The following is a 15,439-nucleotide window of genomic DNA, read 5'->3' as shown; positions in this document are numbered from 1 at the left end:
AGTTGGCCCAAAGAGGAACTCTGCAAGATTTACAAAACAGAAAGGAAACAGAAGTCATTACAGTGAGAAAGTCTTACAATAAAACAAAATGACAGACTCAGAGGTACCCAGCAGGTCTTAACTTGTCCTTTCTGTCTTCCACTAGAAAATTAGCTTATATTTCTAATTGCTGATCTTGCCGACCAAGAGCAGCCCAACTCCCACCAGCAGGTGCTTGGTTGGGGACTCACAGAAGTAGTAGCTACACAGAGAAAACTGTCTCTATAGACACCTCCAAGGTGCCCTTTCTATTATGCCACTCTGGCAAGATCATGTGCACTGGGTTTTGGAGATTAAAAGTTGGAGTGGATTTATTACATGTTAACTGCTTATTCACTGCTAAATTATATTCCCCAGGAGACCCTCAAAGATGGTACCCCCGTGGTAAGGAAAGCACCATCATCATCAAGGTCCTCTGTTGTGGCTTTTCCTTGTATGCCAGGGATAACTGTGAGACTTGCGGCCAGCAAAATACTGTCCCTGAATTCACAAGGGATGATGTGATCCAGGAGTTGTGAAATCCAAGAGATGGCACTTATATTACAGGTACAAGATGGATATGAATCCTATTAAAAAAAATTGTGCTGAAGCAATTACCAGAATTATGTGACCTGAAGAGATGTTTTGCATTGACTAATCAATAATTGTCTTTCTACAAATGAAAGAGGTGGGCAGGTTAATAAAGTCATACTTGGTTTGTGTAGGTGGAAGAGCTATAGATCTGATAAAGCTAAGTCTGTATCAAATTATCATTATGAAAGCAATGACCCCTCAACATACTTCTAGAGTTGAACCTGTTTATGGACCCAGAGCCTCTTTCAGAAAGTGAAGATGGGTACTCTTAAGTAGAGACTCTGCTACATTTTCAGTAATTTACATGGTAAATATTTCTCCTAGCTTTCTCCAAAAGAACCTAAACCAATTTACCAAGAGACTATACATTAAGAAAATAAAAATAACCCTACTTTTTAGAATTTACTGAACAATAACTATTCTCTAGAAACCTAAACTGCCACTGTGGTCCACCAGGCTGGATAGGTCTAAAAGAGGAGGGTAAGGTCTAATCATCAATGACATTTTGGTTCAAGTCCATCTCACAGTGAGTCTAATGGGTTCCCAAATCTATCCTACATTTATTTCCTCATTTCTGGAAAGCATCTGTGGAAGATACATATTCAAAAACTGGCAGAATTTCCACATTGGATCTCTGACCTACGTATTGAGGACTATTACAATTGGAAATGTCAAACAGAGTCTTGAGAACTTCTTTCCCTCCCAAAGCAGTGAAACAAAAGCAATAACACTTTCCTAGAGGGACTACCAAAGTTTGTGCCACAGTCAAGGGTGGAAGGGGTCCTAATACATTCCCATTCAAATCATCTGTTTGGCCTGTGGAGAAGGCAGATGGATCTTGTAGAATGACATAAACTTAATTAGGTAATAATTATAACTGCAGCTCTATTTCCAGATGTAGTTGCTTTATTGGAACAAATCAACACAGCCTCTCTTTTTTTGTAGTTTTAGGCTGCTGATGTCATAAATACTTTTTCTCTATACTTGTTAGTAAGAACCACCAGAAGCAGCAATACATGTAGCATTCCTTAAGACTATATCAGCTATGCAGCCCTCTGCTACAATGTAGTCCATCAGGAACTTGTTTGCTTCTCCACTCTATGGGACATCAAGCAAGCCTACTACATAGATATCATTCTGATTGAACCCAATAAGCAGAAAGTAGAAAATACTTTAGATATCTTGTCCAGACATATGCATGCAAGAGGCTGGAAGAATAAACCCTATAAACATTCACAAGCATGTAATATCTGTGAAATTTGTAGGAATTAGGGCCTGGTGCATATTGAAACATACCAGATGGAAAACATGTTTCTGTATCTGACACCTGCTACCTCTAAGAGGTGGAGCTCTGTATTTTGGTTGAAATAGATACCTGGTTTGGGCATCTTACTTCAAGCCATTTACCAAATAATCCATAAGCTCTCAGTTTTGAGTCAGGCCCAGATTACAAGGTGGTTCTGCAACAGAGCTAGACTGCCATTCAACCTCTCCTGCCCCATGGGCCATATAACCCAGCAAATCCAACAGGGCTTGAGGTGTCTATGGCAGTTAGAGATCCTAAGGGAAACCTTTGACAGATCCTTATAGGTAATTCACACTATACGCCTCTCGGACTTTGGAGAAGAGTTTTGTTTTCTCACAGGAAATGATTCTCCTTTTGAGAAATAGCTTCCTCCTTTTTATAGGTTCCCACCAGAGTCCTGACACTTAGTATTGGCCATCAAATAATCACGTGACCATAGTATTCATATTAACAAAGTGTTGTCTGACTCACCAAGTGTTACGTAGCAGTACTTCAAGTGGAAACAATAGATAAATTTTCCTCCAAAGGTTTTGAAGTCACAAATAAGTTGTATGGAAAGTGGCTTAGATTCCCATGGCTTCTATTCCTGCCACACTGCCTCCTCTCTCTTATGTGGAATAGTCTATTACAGCAGAATGAGGAAGAACAATTTTATCCTTGTTCACAGATGGTTCTGCACTATTCTGGCACTATCTAAATTGGACAGCTGAGGCATTACAGATGTGGCCTTGAAGTATAGTGGTGAAGAAAATTTTTCCAATGGGAAGAACTTCAAACTATAACCCTGATTGTTCATATTGCCTGGCAGGAGATATGGATAGAGGTACATATCTGGAATGAGTCATGAGCAGTGACTAACAGTTTGGCTGCATGGTAAGCAAGTTAGAAGGAACAAGATTGGAAAATCAGTAACAAGGTCTAGAGAAGAAGTATATAGAAAGACTTCTTTAAATGGGCACAAAATATGAAGATATTTTTGTCGTACATAAATGCTCACCAAAGAGCAACTTCCCAAGAGGAAGATCTTAAAAATCTTATGTACAAGATTACCCATTGTTTTATTCCCATAATTGCCCAGTTGGCTCATGAAGAGAATGATCATGGAAGCAGAGATGGAGCCTATGCGTGGGCTCAGCAACATGGACTTCCATTCATTAAGGCCAATTTGGATAGAGCCACTGCTGACTACCCAAACTGCCAAAAGCAAATATCTACACTGAATCCCTGAAATGGCACCATTCCCTGGAGGAACCAGCTGGCCACCTGGTGGCAGGTTGATTACATTGGATCACTTCCATCATTGAAGGAGTACCTCTTTGTTCTCACGGAGGGGGAAAGAAAAACACTTATGCCAGATATGGTTTTGCCTTTCCCACTCCTAATGTTTCTACTAAAACCACCAGCTGTGGGTTTACACAATGCCTTATTCACCTTTATAGTATTCCATATGACATTACTTCTGACAAAGAAACTCATTTTATAACAAATGAAGTGCAATGTTGGGCTCATGCTCATGCAATTTACTGGTATCCTCATGTTCCCTTCATCCTGAAACAGCTGGTCTAATAAAATTATGGAATGGTCTTTGGAAGACTCAGTTATGGCACCAGCTGGTGAAAGCACTTTATGGGGCTGCAATAATGTCTTTCTGGATGTAAGATATTCTTTGAATCAGCTATAAATATGTAGCAATGTTTCTCCTATACCCAGGATTCATGAGTCTGGGAATCACAGGGTAGATATGAGAATGACTCCTTTCACATTAATCCTAATGATCCACTGGTAATATTTTTGTTCCCATTCTCTACAAATTTTGACCTTTCACGTTCAAAGATCTTACTTCCCAAAGAAGAAATTCATGACAGAATACAACATTGTACTGGAATTCACAGCTACCATTGGCTATTTGGGGCATCTCAGACATTGAAACAACAGGAAAGAGGCAGAGGTAGAATTCCCAGTATTCAGAAGATCCTCTAGAGCATCCCTTAGACTTTCAACATTTTGTGGTAAAAGTTCATGAAAAGCTACAACAACCTAATAGAGGCAGGGCTATAATGGTACAGACGCTTCACGAACTAGGATTTGGGTCACTCTATCAGGTAAGGAACCACAATTAACTGAGACACTTTCAGGAAGCAGATAAAATATGAACTGTGTAGTGGAAGAAAGAAGTTATAAATACTATCTGTGATCTTATGACCAGTTATGATCCCATGGCTGATCATGAGGGCTCTAGTAGATAAAAATATGTATTCATGTATTTATTGCTTAAAAGTGTATTTGTATGTGTGTGAGTTTCCCCTTTCCCCAATTCCCTAGTCTAACAAAAGATTTATTAATAGTGGTTACCTATATCTCAGGATTAAAGCTATAGGATATTCAAAGGAGCATTTGACTGAGTAAAACAGAAATGAGCATAACCCACAGATAGGTAAGTCACTTTGTGTGTTCCCTTTTGGGGAGTGGGCTAGTGTGTTTTTGTTGTACGAAAGATAGTTGTATCAACTTCAGGTAAAAGAATGATTTTGTTTTTGCTCTTATTTGGAAGTAAATATGGTTACCATATGAGACTATGAAAGCCGTGTTGACAAGGAGTACACTGTACTAGACTATACTGTCAGTTTGGTTGACATTTCTCAGAATTCCCTTTCCTGTATTGTTCAAAGTGAGACTGGTCCCCAAAAAAAGGAATTATGGTGAGATTTTTAAGGCAGAAGTGAAACACAAGTCATTAAGTTTAGATACCCAGTGATTTCCAGGCTGTCTTCACTTTTCCTTACTCCACATCCAGCTTGTCTTCCTGCCTGCTGACCTCACTGACCCACGGTGGCACAGGTTCACCACCAGGTGTTTTCTCATGGACCAGCAGAGCTAGAACCTACACAGAGGCATTGGTTTCCCATAGCCTCCCTTCAGAACCCCTGGCTGGGAACCATTTGAGTGACTGGACGTGCTGAACTTCACAGAGCTTCAGTTCCCACTTGTCAGCCCACACAGTGCTTCAAGCAGATGAGTGAATCTTTCTCTTATCTGCCAATTTCCCTCTTCCAGACATTCATTTTCAGGCTCCTCCTTTGTTTATGGTAGTTTAAATTTCTATAACTTCCTTATTTCCACATATTACATGGACTTGTTTTCCTGACAACCCTAATAAATGTAGCATAAACACAAACTATGATTTTGCTGTTTATTTTCTTCAGATAGCCCTGAAAATAATCCAAATAACATATACAATAATATGTTACAAAAGTATGGCTCTCCTATGAAATGAACAACCAAACAGGAAGTCTGGAACTAAGCCTGTACACTGCTTTGATGATGGCTGCCCTTTGGGCTCCACATCCACTAAGTGGATTAAATGCAATTACAGTACTCTTTGTTGACAGACTGCCACCAGGGGGCAAAGATAATATCTTAATACAAAGTGATGACAGTGAGGCTTATTTATTTAGCATCCAGAATATAAGCATTACTGTACTCTGCCATTTATTTAAGCTTTTATCTCCATGAATCTTGCAAGTTAAATAATATCATCGTTGTTTTGCTGAGAAAAAATAAATGTCCAAAGAGTATAAGTAACCTGTCCAAGTCACATAGATAAATCCATTCTAGGTTTCCTCAATTCCAAAACAAATGCTTCTTCTAGAAAGACATATTGGTATTTACCTTACAGGAAATGTACTAATGTTTGTCTTCAGTGCTCTTCCATATCCTTTTTAAACCCCATTCATGCCTATATACCTTATACTAACCTCTAACCGTTTTATTCCCTTGTAAGTCATGCACTGTGTTCTATGTCTTTCTTTTCTGCCTACTTTCAGGAGGCTATCACATAGGCAAAATTCTGATGAGCAAAACTGCCCTGTGTTTTATTGACAAATAATCATAGAGTGTTTTCATTTTCATGGTCTTAGAATAGAAATTCCATTACTTATTTATTTAACAAATACTTTCCATGTTTCTGATGAGCTAGAAAATGGTTCAGTCCCAATATTAAAGCAGTAATGAAAAATCCCATCAATCAGGTCTCTGATTGGTATTTTCTATGTGCATTTTTCAATGAGTACAAGATGCTTTATCATACAAGGCAGCCATTGCACTCTTGAACAGCTGTTAAAGTGAAACACTCATTCCTTATGTTCTTCTGAATACTCTATGAAATGTTTACCTCTTAGGCCCTCTATATGATACAGAATAAAGTCAATTCATTTTTGCCATATGCTAGCTCTTAAAGCATTTATCCCCTCTTTCTTCCCACCACTAATTAGTGGCTTAGGAGTTCAGGCTTCAAGCAGCATCCATGGATATGAATATCAAGATTACAAAGAACTCATTGATATACCAACATTGTCAAATAATACCAACACTGGTTGATTGGCTGTTTTTGTACACACGACAATATAGACTGTGAGCAACTTGAGGCAAAGTCTTGTATCTTAATCACTTCTTTATCTCTTGTGTCTAACACAGTACATGTCACAAATAGGTTATTATTAAAAATTATTAAATAGGTGTTGAATGAATAAATTATTAAGCTAATACTTGCTATCTTTTATTTATTTCAGTCAGTGGAAACCTAGCATTTGAGAACTTATGATATATCAGCCACTGTTCAAGGCCATGAATGAATAAAACAGACATGAATCCTTCCTCAGACCTTGGAGTCTGAAATTGCTGAAGTGAGTACAGTAATTCCACTCCAGGTGACTCATACTAATAACCTTAGGGAGAAAAAACGCTACTGCTGAGCCTCAGTTTCCTCATATACTATTGAGTTGTTAGACAAATGACCAATTTGATAAGATTAAGTCCTTAAATCATTATAAAGGGCATGAAATGTTTAAGGCATTATATAAATTAAGTTTTATGATTATAAAAATATTTTATAAATTTGAATACTGCCCAGAATTGATGTTCTTCCAAGGTCAAAAGCAATTCAGTTTCTCAGATACAAGCACATCATTATAAAACCACATACATCATGCAGTAACTCTAGGATTATTATTTAAAACCATATCTCTATTATATAATGTAACTTCCTTTAGAGCACAATATTTTACATTCAGTATCCTCTATAGGATCTAGCACTTTTCAGAAAAATAGCATTCAATAAGTGGATTGATGCAATAGAAACAACTGAAGAATCACCAAGGAATCTAACCTGAATACCATTTAGGAGATTCAAGAACCCAGTGAAATTGTATGCAAAACTGTGTGTCTGTAGGCCATTTTGTAGAGTTCTTCAGTTTTATCAGAGTCTCAAAGAGATCTATTATATATAAGATTTTCTTACTCAGTATATATTAATTGAATTTCAACTACTTGCTAGACATTGTACTATGGTTTAGGCTTAGAATATAAAACTTTTTTATAATAAATGAATATTGAGTACATCAAAATTTTTCAAGATCTGCTTTCTTAAATTCACACCATTAAAATTAATGCATAACCTATTAAACACATTTACATCCTAAATCATCATCAGATACTCTAAAGTAACTTAATATCACATTTGCTGGCAAAATATTCCTTGGAAATAAATTCTTATTGGCTTCATGAAAAAAGCCTCCATGATAATATAACCTGTGGGGGTTTAATGTATGTCTACATAGACTTACATATGTGCATATACATACACACATACGTATATACGTATAATTTTAAAAATCCTTAATGAGTCATGCTGCTCAAATAGTTTAAACAATCTCTAATTCATCAACTATCTTTTAGCGCTGCTGGGTTTCCATTTATTCCTAACAATAACAATGAAGCTACTGTCCTTCAAACAAAATGATGACGTATAAAGAAAATGTCCTAGAAATTGTTTTCTAAGCAGTTTCCTCAGGGACTTTCCACTGACTGAAATAAATAGTTTTCAAATGCGCCAGACGGAGGACAAAAATTATTTTTAAAATTGCAAGAATACCTCTGAAACTTCATGGCAGTTTTTCCCCTTTGGAAACCTTGTATCTCTCCTCAGCGATTAAGAATCAACTATCTCCAGTCAATAAATATTTATTTGAGCAGCTATTTTAGTTTGCTGAATAAAATTATTCTTTCTTTTGAGAATGGTTGCCATATATTCTTGTCCCAAACTTATAAGAAAAGGACATTTCCCCAGATACAGACATAAGCACACTTAAAGACTGAAACTCTCATCCACAGTAGATGTGCACTTTACAGTATGAAAATTTTAATGTAGCATAATCCAAAATGACTATTTGAAAAAAAAAAATGGTTAGTTTATTCTCTGGAAACAATGTTTCTAATTCATATATTCTACAGAGCTCAGTTGCAATTGGCGATAGTGGCCAGGAGATGGCGCAGTCTCATTTCCTAAGATTTACTTCATAGACTAATCCACAGTGTTAACTTAAAAAAGAAACGTTTTTTAATGGCACTTGTTTTCACTAATAGAAGCTAAGATTGAAAAATAAAACACTCAGAAACTGTAAATTCAAATTGCTCAAATGTTTTATTTATTACGAATCACCTATCTGCAAATAAAATACTTTAAAAATACTTTGAAAAACTTTTTTCTTTCCTGTGAACAAGGAACAGAAGAAACAGTTTTGAAGTAGTAATTATTTAAAATTGCCTTAATTGTTCAATTCGTCCTTTTGTTTTATATTATGCTGGATTGCTTTACACTTACAAATGTATTTTATCACTAAAAATGCCACTTTTCAATAAAATAAAAAGGATAGTTTTAATAAAAATTTTTACAAATGATAATTTAGGGAGAAAATTCATTAAAGTAAATATTTCCTTATATAATGTTCAAATTTACTTCTTTCACTTGATAAATGCTAATGAAGAGTTTTCAGATCTAAGACCTATTATATTGCTTGAGAAAAAAATAAAACTAGCATTTTAAGACCTCATAATCCACTCACATACTTATTGAAGTATATTAATGGATGTGTGTGTATGTGTGTGCACGTGCATGTACTACACGCTTCTGGAAAAACTCCAGAAAGGGAGAATGGGCATATACATTACAGATTGTCCTGATTTGGTCTGAAGTACAGTCTGCCACAAGTTATTGAGTCTTTACTGGAAAGGTAGGAAGAATCTCTAATCATCCCTGAAAAGGCATAATCCAAAGCTGGCCGAAAAGGCAAGGTGGGTACCAACCCAGGTGTTAGGTAGGGTGACATAAAACCAGATAACCCTCTTCCTGCAGAAGAATATGCCACCCTTAATGGACTGATACCTACTCTAGGATTTAAGCTGTAGAGATTTGAATCACCTCCATAAGAAGCAGAAGTAGTTTGAAGAGGAGAGAAAGCTGATTTATTACCTAGAGTTCCAAAACCAATTCCAGCAAGACTAAAACTTGAAGCTCTCTGAAAGGCTGTGTTTTCCAGTTCTTCTGAGTTTGCTAGGTTCCTGTTGTCCGGCTTGTGTTCTCTGCCGTTTAAAACCTGTTCAATAGCTTGGACCACATCCCCTTTGCAGAACTGTAGAATGCCTTCTAGCCGGCTGCGCCTGTAATTTGGGAAAATCTTAGTAAGGATATCAAGAGGGTCTCTTGGTCTTGAGGACACTGTAGGAAGGCTTGCCTTGGTCGCAGTCAAGTCTTTGACCCATTCACTTTCATTTCCTGATTCCAGATCAGAGGATGATAAGGACCTGGGACTTTCTTCACCTCCTGATTGCTCTCCAGGATGAGGAGAGAGGACACTATCATGCTTGTTGGAATATTCTAAAATAGATGACCCGATACTTTGTTTCCCAACGACACCATTAGACCTAGGAGATGATCCCAGGTAAAGCTGATGGGATTTGGAGATCGGTTCTTCTTGTCCATTCTGGCATGACTCACATTTACTCTCTTTTTGTTCTGGAGAAGAGGGGGAAAAAAACAATCAAATATAGGGAAGACTTCCCAGAACATAGTACTGCTCACTTAAAAATAATGCCGGATAATATAATTCATTCACTCCTAATAATTAGTAATATTTAGATACTCAAAGACATTTTAATGAATAAATCAAATTGAAAAGATTATTCAGAAATGCAGGTGCTGGAATAGTCAAAAAGATACTATTATATCATTTCAGAATCACAAAGATATGCAATATTAAAATGCAGTTATATTTAGGAATCAGAAGATGAGAGTGCATTATTACCCCAAATTGTTTGCATAACACCAATATGGCACGCTGTCTGTTCTATCTTGGTTGTGTGGGATCTTCCTAAATGTCACCTAAGTTTTGTTATTATCTAAGTGATATTTTTTCAAAATGACACTATGGAAAACAAACTAAATAAAATGAACAGGGAATAAAAGGAATAATCTTAGTTTGAAAATGAATATTCTATTTAATCACTAATGCTAAATTTTAACAATTGGTTTTTTTATCTCATATTTCAGGTTAAAATTAATTTACTTGAATAATGTAAAAAAACGAAATTGTTCATTTCATTTCAAATTTAAACCAATAAGTACTATTGCTATGTCATTCCCAAATCATACTAGAGCTCGCATATTTCATTTTATGAGAAATGATACAGATGGTATTTTTCATAATCCTCTGTGAAACATGTACTTTCTTTTTGAATCCTTAAGAAATATCAATAACAGACTTTAAAAGCAAACTGTTTATAAAAGAAAATTATAAACTGTCCTATTGCAATCTATATGAATCCTCAAATTGTCTTTTAAAAACAACATATTAGGCATTTGCTTTAAATCACAACCCTCCTCCAATGTTACGGGCAATGTTCTAAAAGTACTTTTACACAAAGTTCTGGTTTTTCTATCCCAACATTTTGAGCACACTAATCAAACAAGAATATTTTAACACCCTTTACTAGGTTAACACCAGAAAAATTAAAATAGCCATATTTACTATATAACTTTTACTTTGGTTTACATTTTCTATTATCCTAGAGATATATAGGTAAGAGTAAACTGCTAAGTGGAGTGTGCAGAGTAATTCTGTCCAACTTTCTTTTTCTACCAAGTTTATGAATGTAACAAAACAAATATTGCCTAAGGCAGTGATTTGTAAATATGATTTGCAATACTTTCATGTTTTCTCCAGTTTTCTTAAGCACTCAGTTCTAAATTCTGAAGAAATAGCTATAGTTTATTTTAAAATTAAAGTGTATACAATTTAGCATTTTGAAGTTCAAAATGCTCTTCCCATAAGCATATGATGAAAAAAAGAATGTCACTACTGCAAAAATTACACTCTATAGTATTTTCAACTTTAAATAACACAGTAATACTTTTCTAATGAAATTGGCCAAGTGGAAATAGATTAGCATTAGTCCTCCATTCCACTTTACTTGTAAATATGAATGAGCATGCCCCTGAACATGTCAATTATCAACATTTCACCTCTATAGCAAGTTATGCATGAAATCATAAAATAATGTCTTGTTATATTTTACTCATCATACAATATATGTAGTGAAACACCAATTTGCATAAGATTATTTAGAAAATATGGTGTCTTTAAAATATAATACCATTTACTTCAGCTCTCCGTCTTCTCAAGTCCTACAGCTTGCTGTACTTCTATTGCATTTATCATTGTATATTAAGCCTTGCATTGTAGTTTTTGGATACATATAGTCTGTCTTCTTTTGAATATAAGGTTCTTTTGTGTAGGAAAAGCTTGTTCACTTCTAAATCACAGTTAGTCTTTGTCTAATGAATGAGTAAATTAAATAGACTATTTTACCACAGTTCATGGCTATTGTGTAAGAGGAGCAGTCAATTTAGAAAGCTATTGAAGTAACCTTTCAACGTTAGCTTGCTTTTTATGGGGGAGGGGGCATCATCTGACGCAAACAACAAAATAAAATAATTAGCTCTATAAAACAGAACACTTTGGCACCAACTAGAAATCACATAAATCAGTGTCTCACAGGGAGCTGTCAGCCATTTCACTATCGGCGTAGTTTCAAGAATTTTCACTTTTACTTCTCTTTCATAGCACTTTTACTTAATAACTTTGCTCTTTAGCACCCTTAATCTTTCATGAGAATTGTATAAACTCTGTTTTACCTACTCAATTAGAATATGTACAAAAGGTTGACACATGTAAACACAAAATTCACTCTGAATTGAATGCCTCATGTCAATTCACAGACCAGTATTTTTCAAATGTACTATGTGAGTAGAACTTCAGGCAGCCATTGAGTGAAAAATCTGTTGAGATCTGCAGTTTTCACAATTCAAGGAAGGTTTGTAATTAATAGTTTACTGTATAGCTATCATACAATTTCATATAATACAACTTTATAAGTTTTGTACAAGTTTTGGACTTATAAAAAAAAAAAAAAGAAAACATCACAGTGATATTTCCACTGCTTAGTAGGCCCTGTGGAGGGCTATGAAGTTCACTAAAATATATCTCCTAACGCAGGAAATGAAGGCAACTGACTTGCAGTCAAAAAATAAGAGAAAAATAATGAAAACTCCTTGGATAAAAAACCTCTAACATTGAACTTCCAAATTCTTACTTATGGTTTTACAAATTACATTTAACAAAAACAATTCAGAGTGAAGGAAGAAAGAAAGAAAGAAAGAAAGATGACGGTTTGGTATATTTCAGTCTCTTCCCCACATCAAGCTTGCAACAAATGTTTGCCCCAACATGTAGTAAAGAACGGCATCCCCAACTATCAGAGTTTCCCACGCAAAATCAGCTCTGGTTTTACAGCTGAAAACAGTCCAGATCAGGGAGGATCACCTGGGCCTAGGGAGGTTGAGGCTGCAGTGAGCCATAATGGCGCCACTGCACTCCAGCCTGGGCAACAGCGTGAGACCCTGTCTCGAAAGAGTACAGATCAGACTCAAACACAGGATCTCTCACTCAGCTTTTTGCTCAATGCCTGCTTAAAGTTCTATCCACACAGTGAAAAGTCAAATCAACTTCCGCATAAATAACCCTACTCCTAGGGTGAATTTGCTCATTTGTTACCATCCATGCTTCACTTTTTCATTATCTTATCACCTGAGGGAACGAACAGTAAACTCCTCCAAAGTGAAGGCGATGTGTCTCTCACACTTATTAATGTCCATATTGCTGAGCAGTTCCCTAGAACTTAAAGTGCTTCTTTTAAACAACTATTCCTGCCCGCCTAAGGACACGGCGGGTTTCAGAGTTTCTTTCCAGAACAACCATTTCCTTGAGCAAAGAGCAAATGAAAGACCAACTCACCTTGTTTTTCCTCAGGATAATCTTGCTGGAAAACCTCGAAGGCGGGGGTCGCGGAACCACTGGCCTGTCTCAAGGCACCCTGTCCCAGCGCAGCCCCCGCCGCAGGGCCGCCCGCAGACTGTGGATTCTCGGCTCTGCCGCTGCCCCCGGGTGCCCGACCCCCGGGGGGCCCGGAGAGCCCAGAGCACAGGAGCCTCTGTAGCCCCCGGGCTTCGCTCTCCTCCTGCGCCTGCTGCCTGCGCAGCGCCACCTGGGCGGCCATGACGCGCTGGCGTTCGGCGATCAGGGTGCACTTGGCACACGCGCAGTCCCGCCAGCGACAGAAGCGCTTGTGGCCCTTGAGGGCTGACACCACGCCATGGTTGCGACAGCGGGCGCACTTGGGTGTCCGCGGGTAGCCGCAGCCCACCGCGCCCACCCCCCTCTCCAGCCCGGGAGGCGGCGGGCAGCCTCCGCTTCCTGAGGTGGCAGCGGCGGCGGCGGCGGCCGCGGCCGCAGCTCGCAGAAAGAGGCTGGGCGGCCGCAGGAACGCTGGGGGAACCTGCATCCCCGATGGTACCGGCAACGCCGGGGATGGGGGCGGAGGGGCAGCCGCCACCACCAGCCCAGGGGCCAGGTGGGGTCGGCCGCTACCGCCTCGGTCTCTGCTGCCACAGTGTGACTGCTCCATTCCCGAGAAGTTTCTGGCTGGCAGTCGCAAGTGGAAAGTGCTCTGACCGCAGCTAACCCTGCTGGGAGGCTGGGGAAGCCGGGGCAGGACGCGCCGTGGTACTACTGAGCCCCACCCGCGCACGAACAAAAGTTTTGCACTCTTTCCACTCGGAGGGAGTTGGGACGACCGCATGCCAGAGCTGGAGAAGCTGAGAGGTGCAGCTGTCCCGTGAGCCTGGCAGAGTCCCGGGGCGCTAAGTTAATGCCCCTGTGCCTCCAGCCAAGAAGGAGAGGTTGGAGAGGCTACCCCGCCCACCCAGGCTCCCGGCCAAGCGCAGAAGCCAGGGGAGGGCCCGGGACAGGGAGTGGGGACCTTCTGGGAGGAGGGCGGCGGGGACTCCGTCCGATGGGCTGCAAATGTCTCCTCCCCCCAAAAAAGCCCGTTTCTCCCACTTGCTTCCCCAGGAGTTCTCGACGTCTATTTTTGTAAACTAGCCTTTGCAGCCTCCCCTTTTACTGCCCTTTTAAAATTAAGCAGAGTTTGAATTTCTCCTTTTCCCGCTTCCACGCTTCTCCTAAGAAAGTATGAAGATTTGGATTTTGAGTTCTCCTTTCGTGTTCCCAGATGAAATCTTCATGTCTGCAGCAGCTTGGCCAGTGTTAGTGGGAGCCCAGCTTGATAGACTACGAATTGGTTATCCACCAGAAAGATGCTTGTTTTAAATGGGTCTTAAGACAGCATCAAAACAATGGATAATTAATTAAGGAAATTGATTCACATTCAGATTCTTTTCATGTATTCTATTTATTTACGCATGCAAATTTGGATTCTGTGTATTATATTTTAAAATGCTGCTGCTTTAAAAAAGTTATAAAACTCCTCTCTGCGCCTATTTATAGGCAGTAATTGTGTTAAAGCTGTTTCAAAAATACTTATGTCTATTGTAAAGTTTTGGAGAAAGTCGTTTAGATCATTATTTAAATATGCTGTCATAAATTCTTCACATATGAATTTAATGCCTTTAATTATAAGAAAAGATCAGAAGGAGTTTAAATCAAAAGAGCCTCTGAGAAAATTCATGAATGTTTATTCTTAATGGAAGGTAGCGTCAGCACTCTGCCAGCTCTTCAAGATCCAACCGCCTTGGATAGGTTATTCATTTTCTATCCCTAAGATAGCAAGTAATAATGATATTTTTACCATTCCATCTGTTCACATTCAGAGCAGATATTGCTGATCTACCTGGCCTTTCTCCTACCAACCTACTCAACGCCATCACCACCACTACCATCCTCTCATTCAAACATCCTATCGTAGAGGTTTTCCACCCCTCCTAGGAACTGGAACTACCTAGGGAACCTTTAAAAGAGATGGACACTCCAATCTACATAATGTATTCTGAGTCTTTTCGTCTGTGTCTTAAACTCTGAAGGTGACAATTACATACAGTGTTTAGAACTACCACTCAAGGAATTCATGAACTCTGGGTGTTCTGTGATACCCAAACTTTCTCACAACTCTTTATCTTTGCTCAAGTTACTCCTGCCTAAAATGTACTGATGCCTTAACTGTGTACTCACATCCATTCTAGAGGAGATGAATTTTTAGTTCTACATGGATCATTAAAATACAATGAATTACCTAATGAGAAAGCAGTTTTCTTTTCTATTCTTTTTAGGAGCT

General features: G+C 38.4%; 1 protein-coding gene across 1 annotated transcript; it reads right to left on the bottom strand.

The window, feature by feature from the left end:
• Window positions 1-8,377: 8,377 nt before the first annotated feature.
• LOC105498407 (DMRT like family A1) lies at window positions 8,378-14,016 on the bottom strand. The gene is made up of 2 exons (XM_011770473.3): window positions 13,105-14,016; window positions 8,378-9,767 (listed from the first exon to the last, which is right to left on the bottom strand). The coding sequence occupies exons 1-2, from the start codon at window positions 13,946-13,948 to the stop codon at window positions 8,920-8,922; spliced, it is 1,692 nt and encodes a 563-aa protein (XP_011768775.1). The 5' UTR covers window positions 13,949-14,016; the 3' UTR covers window positions 8,378-8,919.
• Between the last annotated feature and the right edge of the window lie 1,423 nt (window positions 14,017-15,439).

Source organism: Macaca nemestrina, chromosome 14, assembly GCF_043159975.1.
Source record: "Macaca nemestrina isolate mMacNem1 chromosome 14, mMacNem.hap1, whole genome shotgun sequence".
In the NCBI taxonomy this organism is placed as follows: Eukaryota; Metazoa; Chordata; class Mammalia; order Primates; family Cercopithecidae; genus Macaca; species Macaca nemestrina.
This window is presented reverse-complemented; position numbering and strand designations above follow the sequence as displayed.

Bases quoted from the DNA above. Each gene is read 5' to 3' on its own strand.
- LOC105498407 (XM_011770473.3), bottom strand. From the start codon at position 13,948: ATGCGGTCGTCCCAACTCCCTCCGAGTGGAAAGAGTGCAAAACTTTTG. The intron at 9,768-13,104 runs GTGAGTTGGTCT...CCTCTTCTCCAG, and splicing joins TTATCCTGAGGAAAAACAAG to AACAAAAAGAGAGTAAATGT.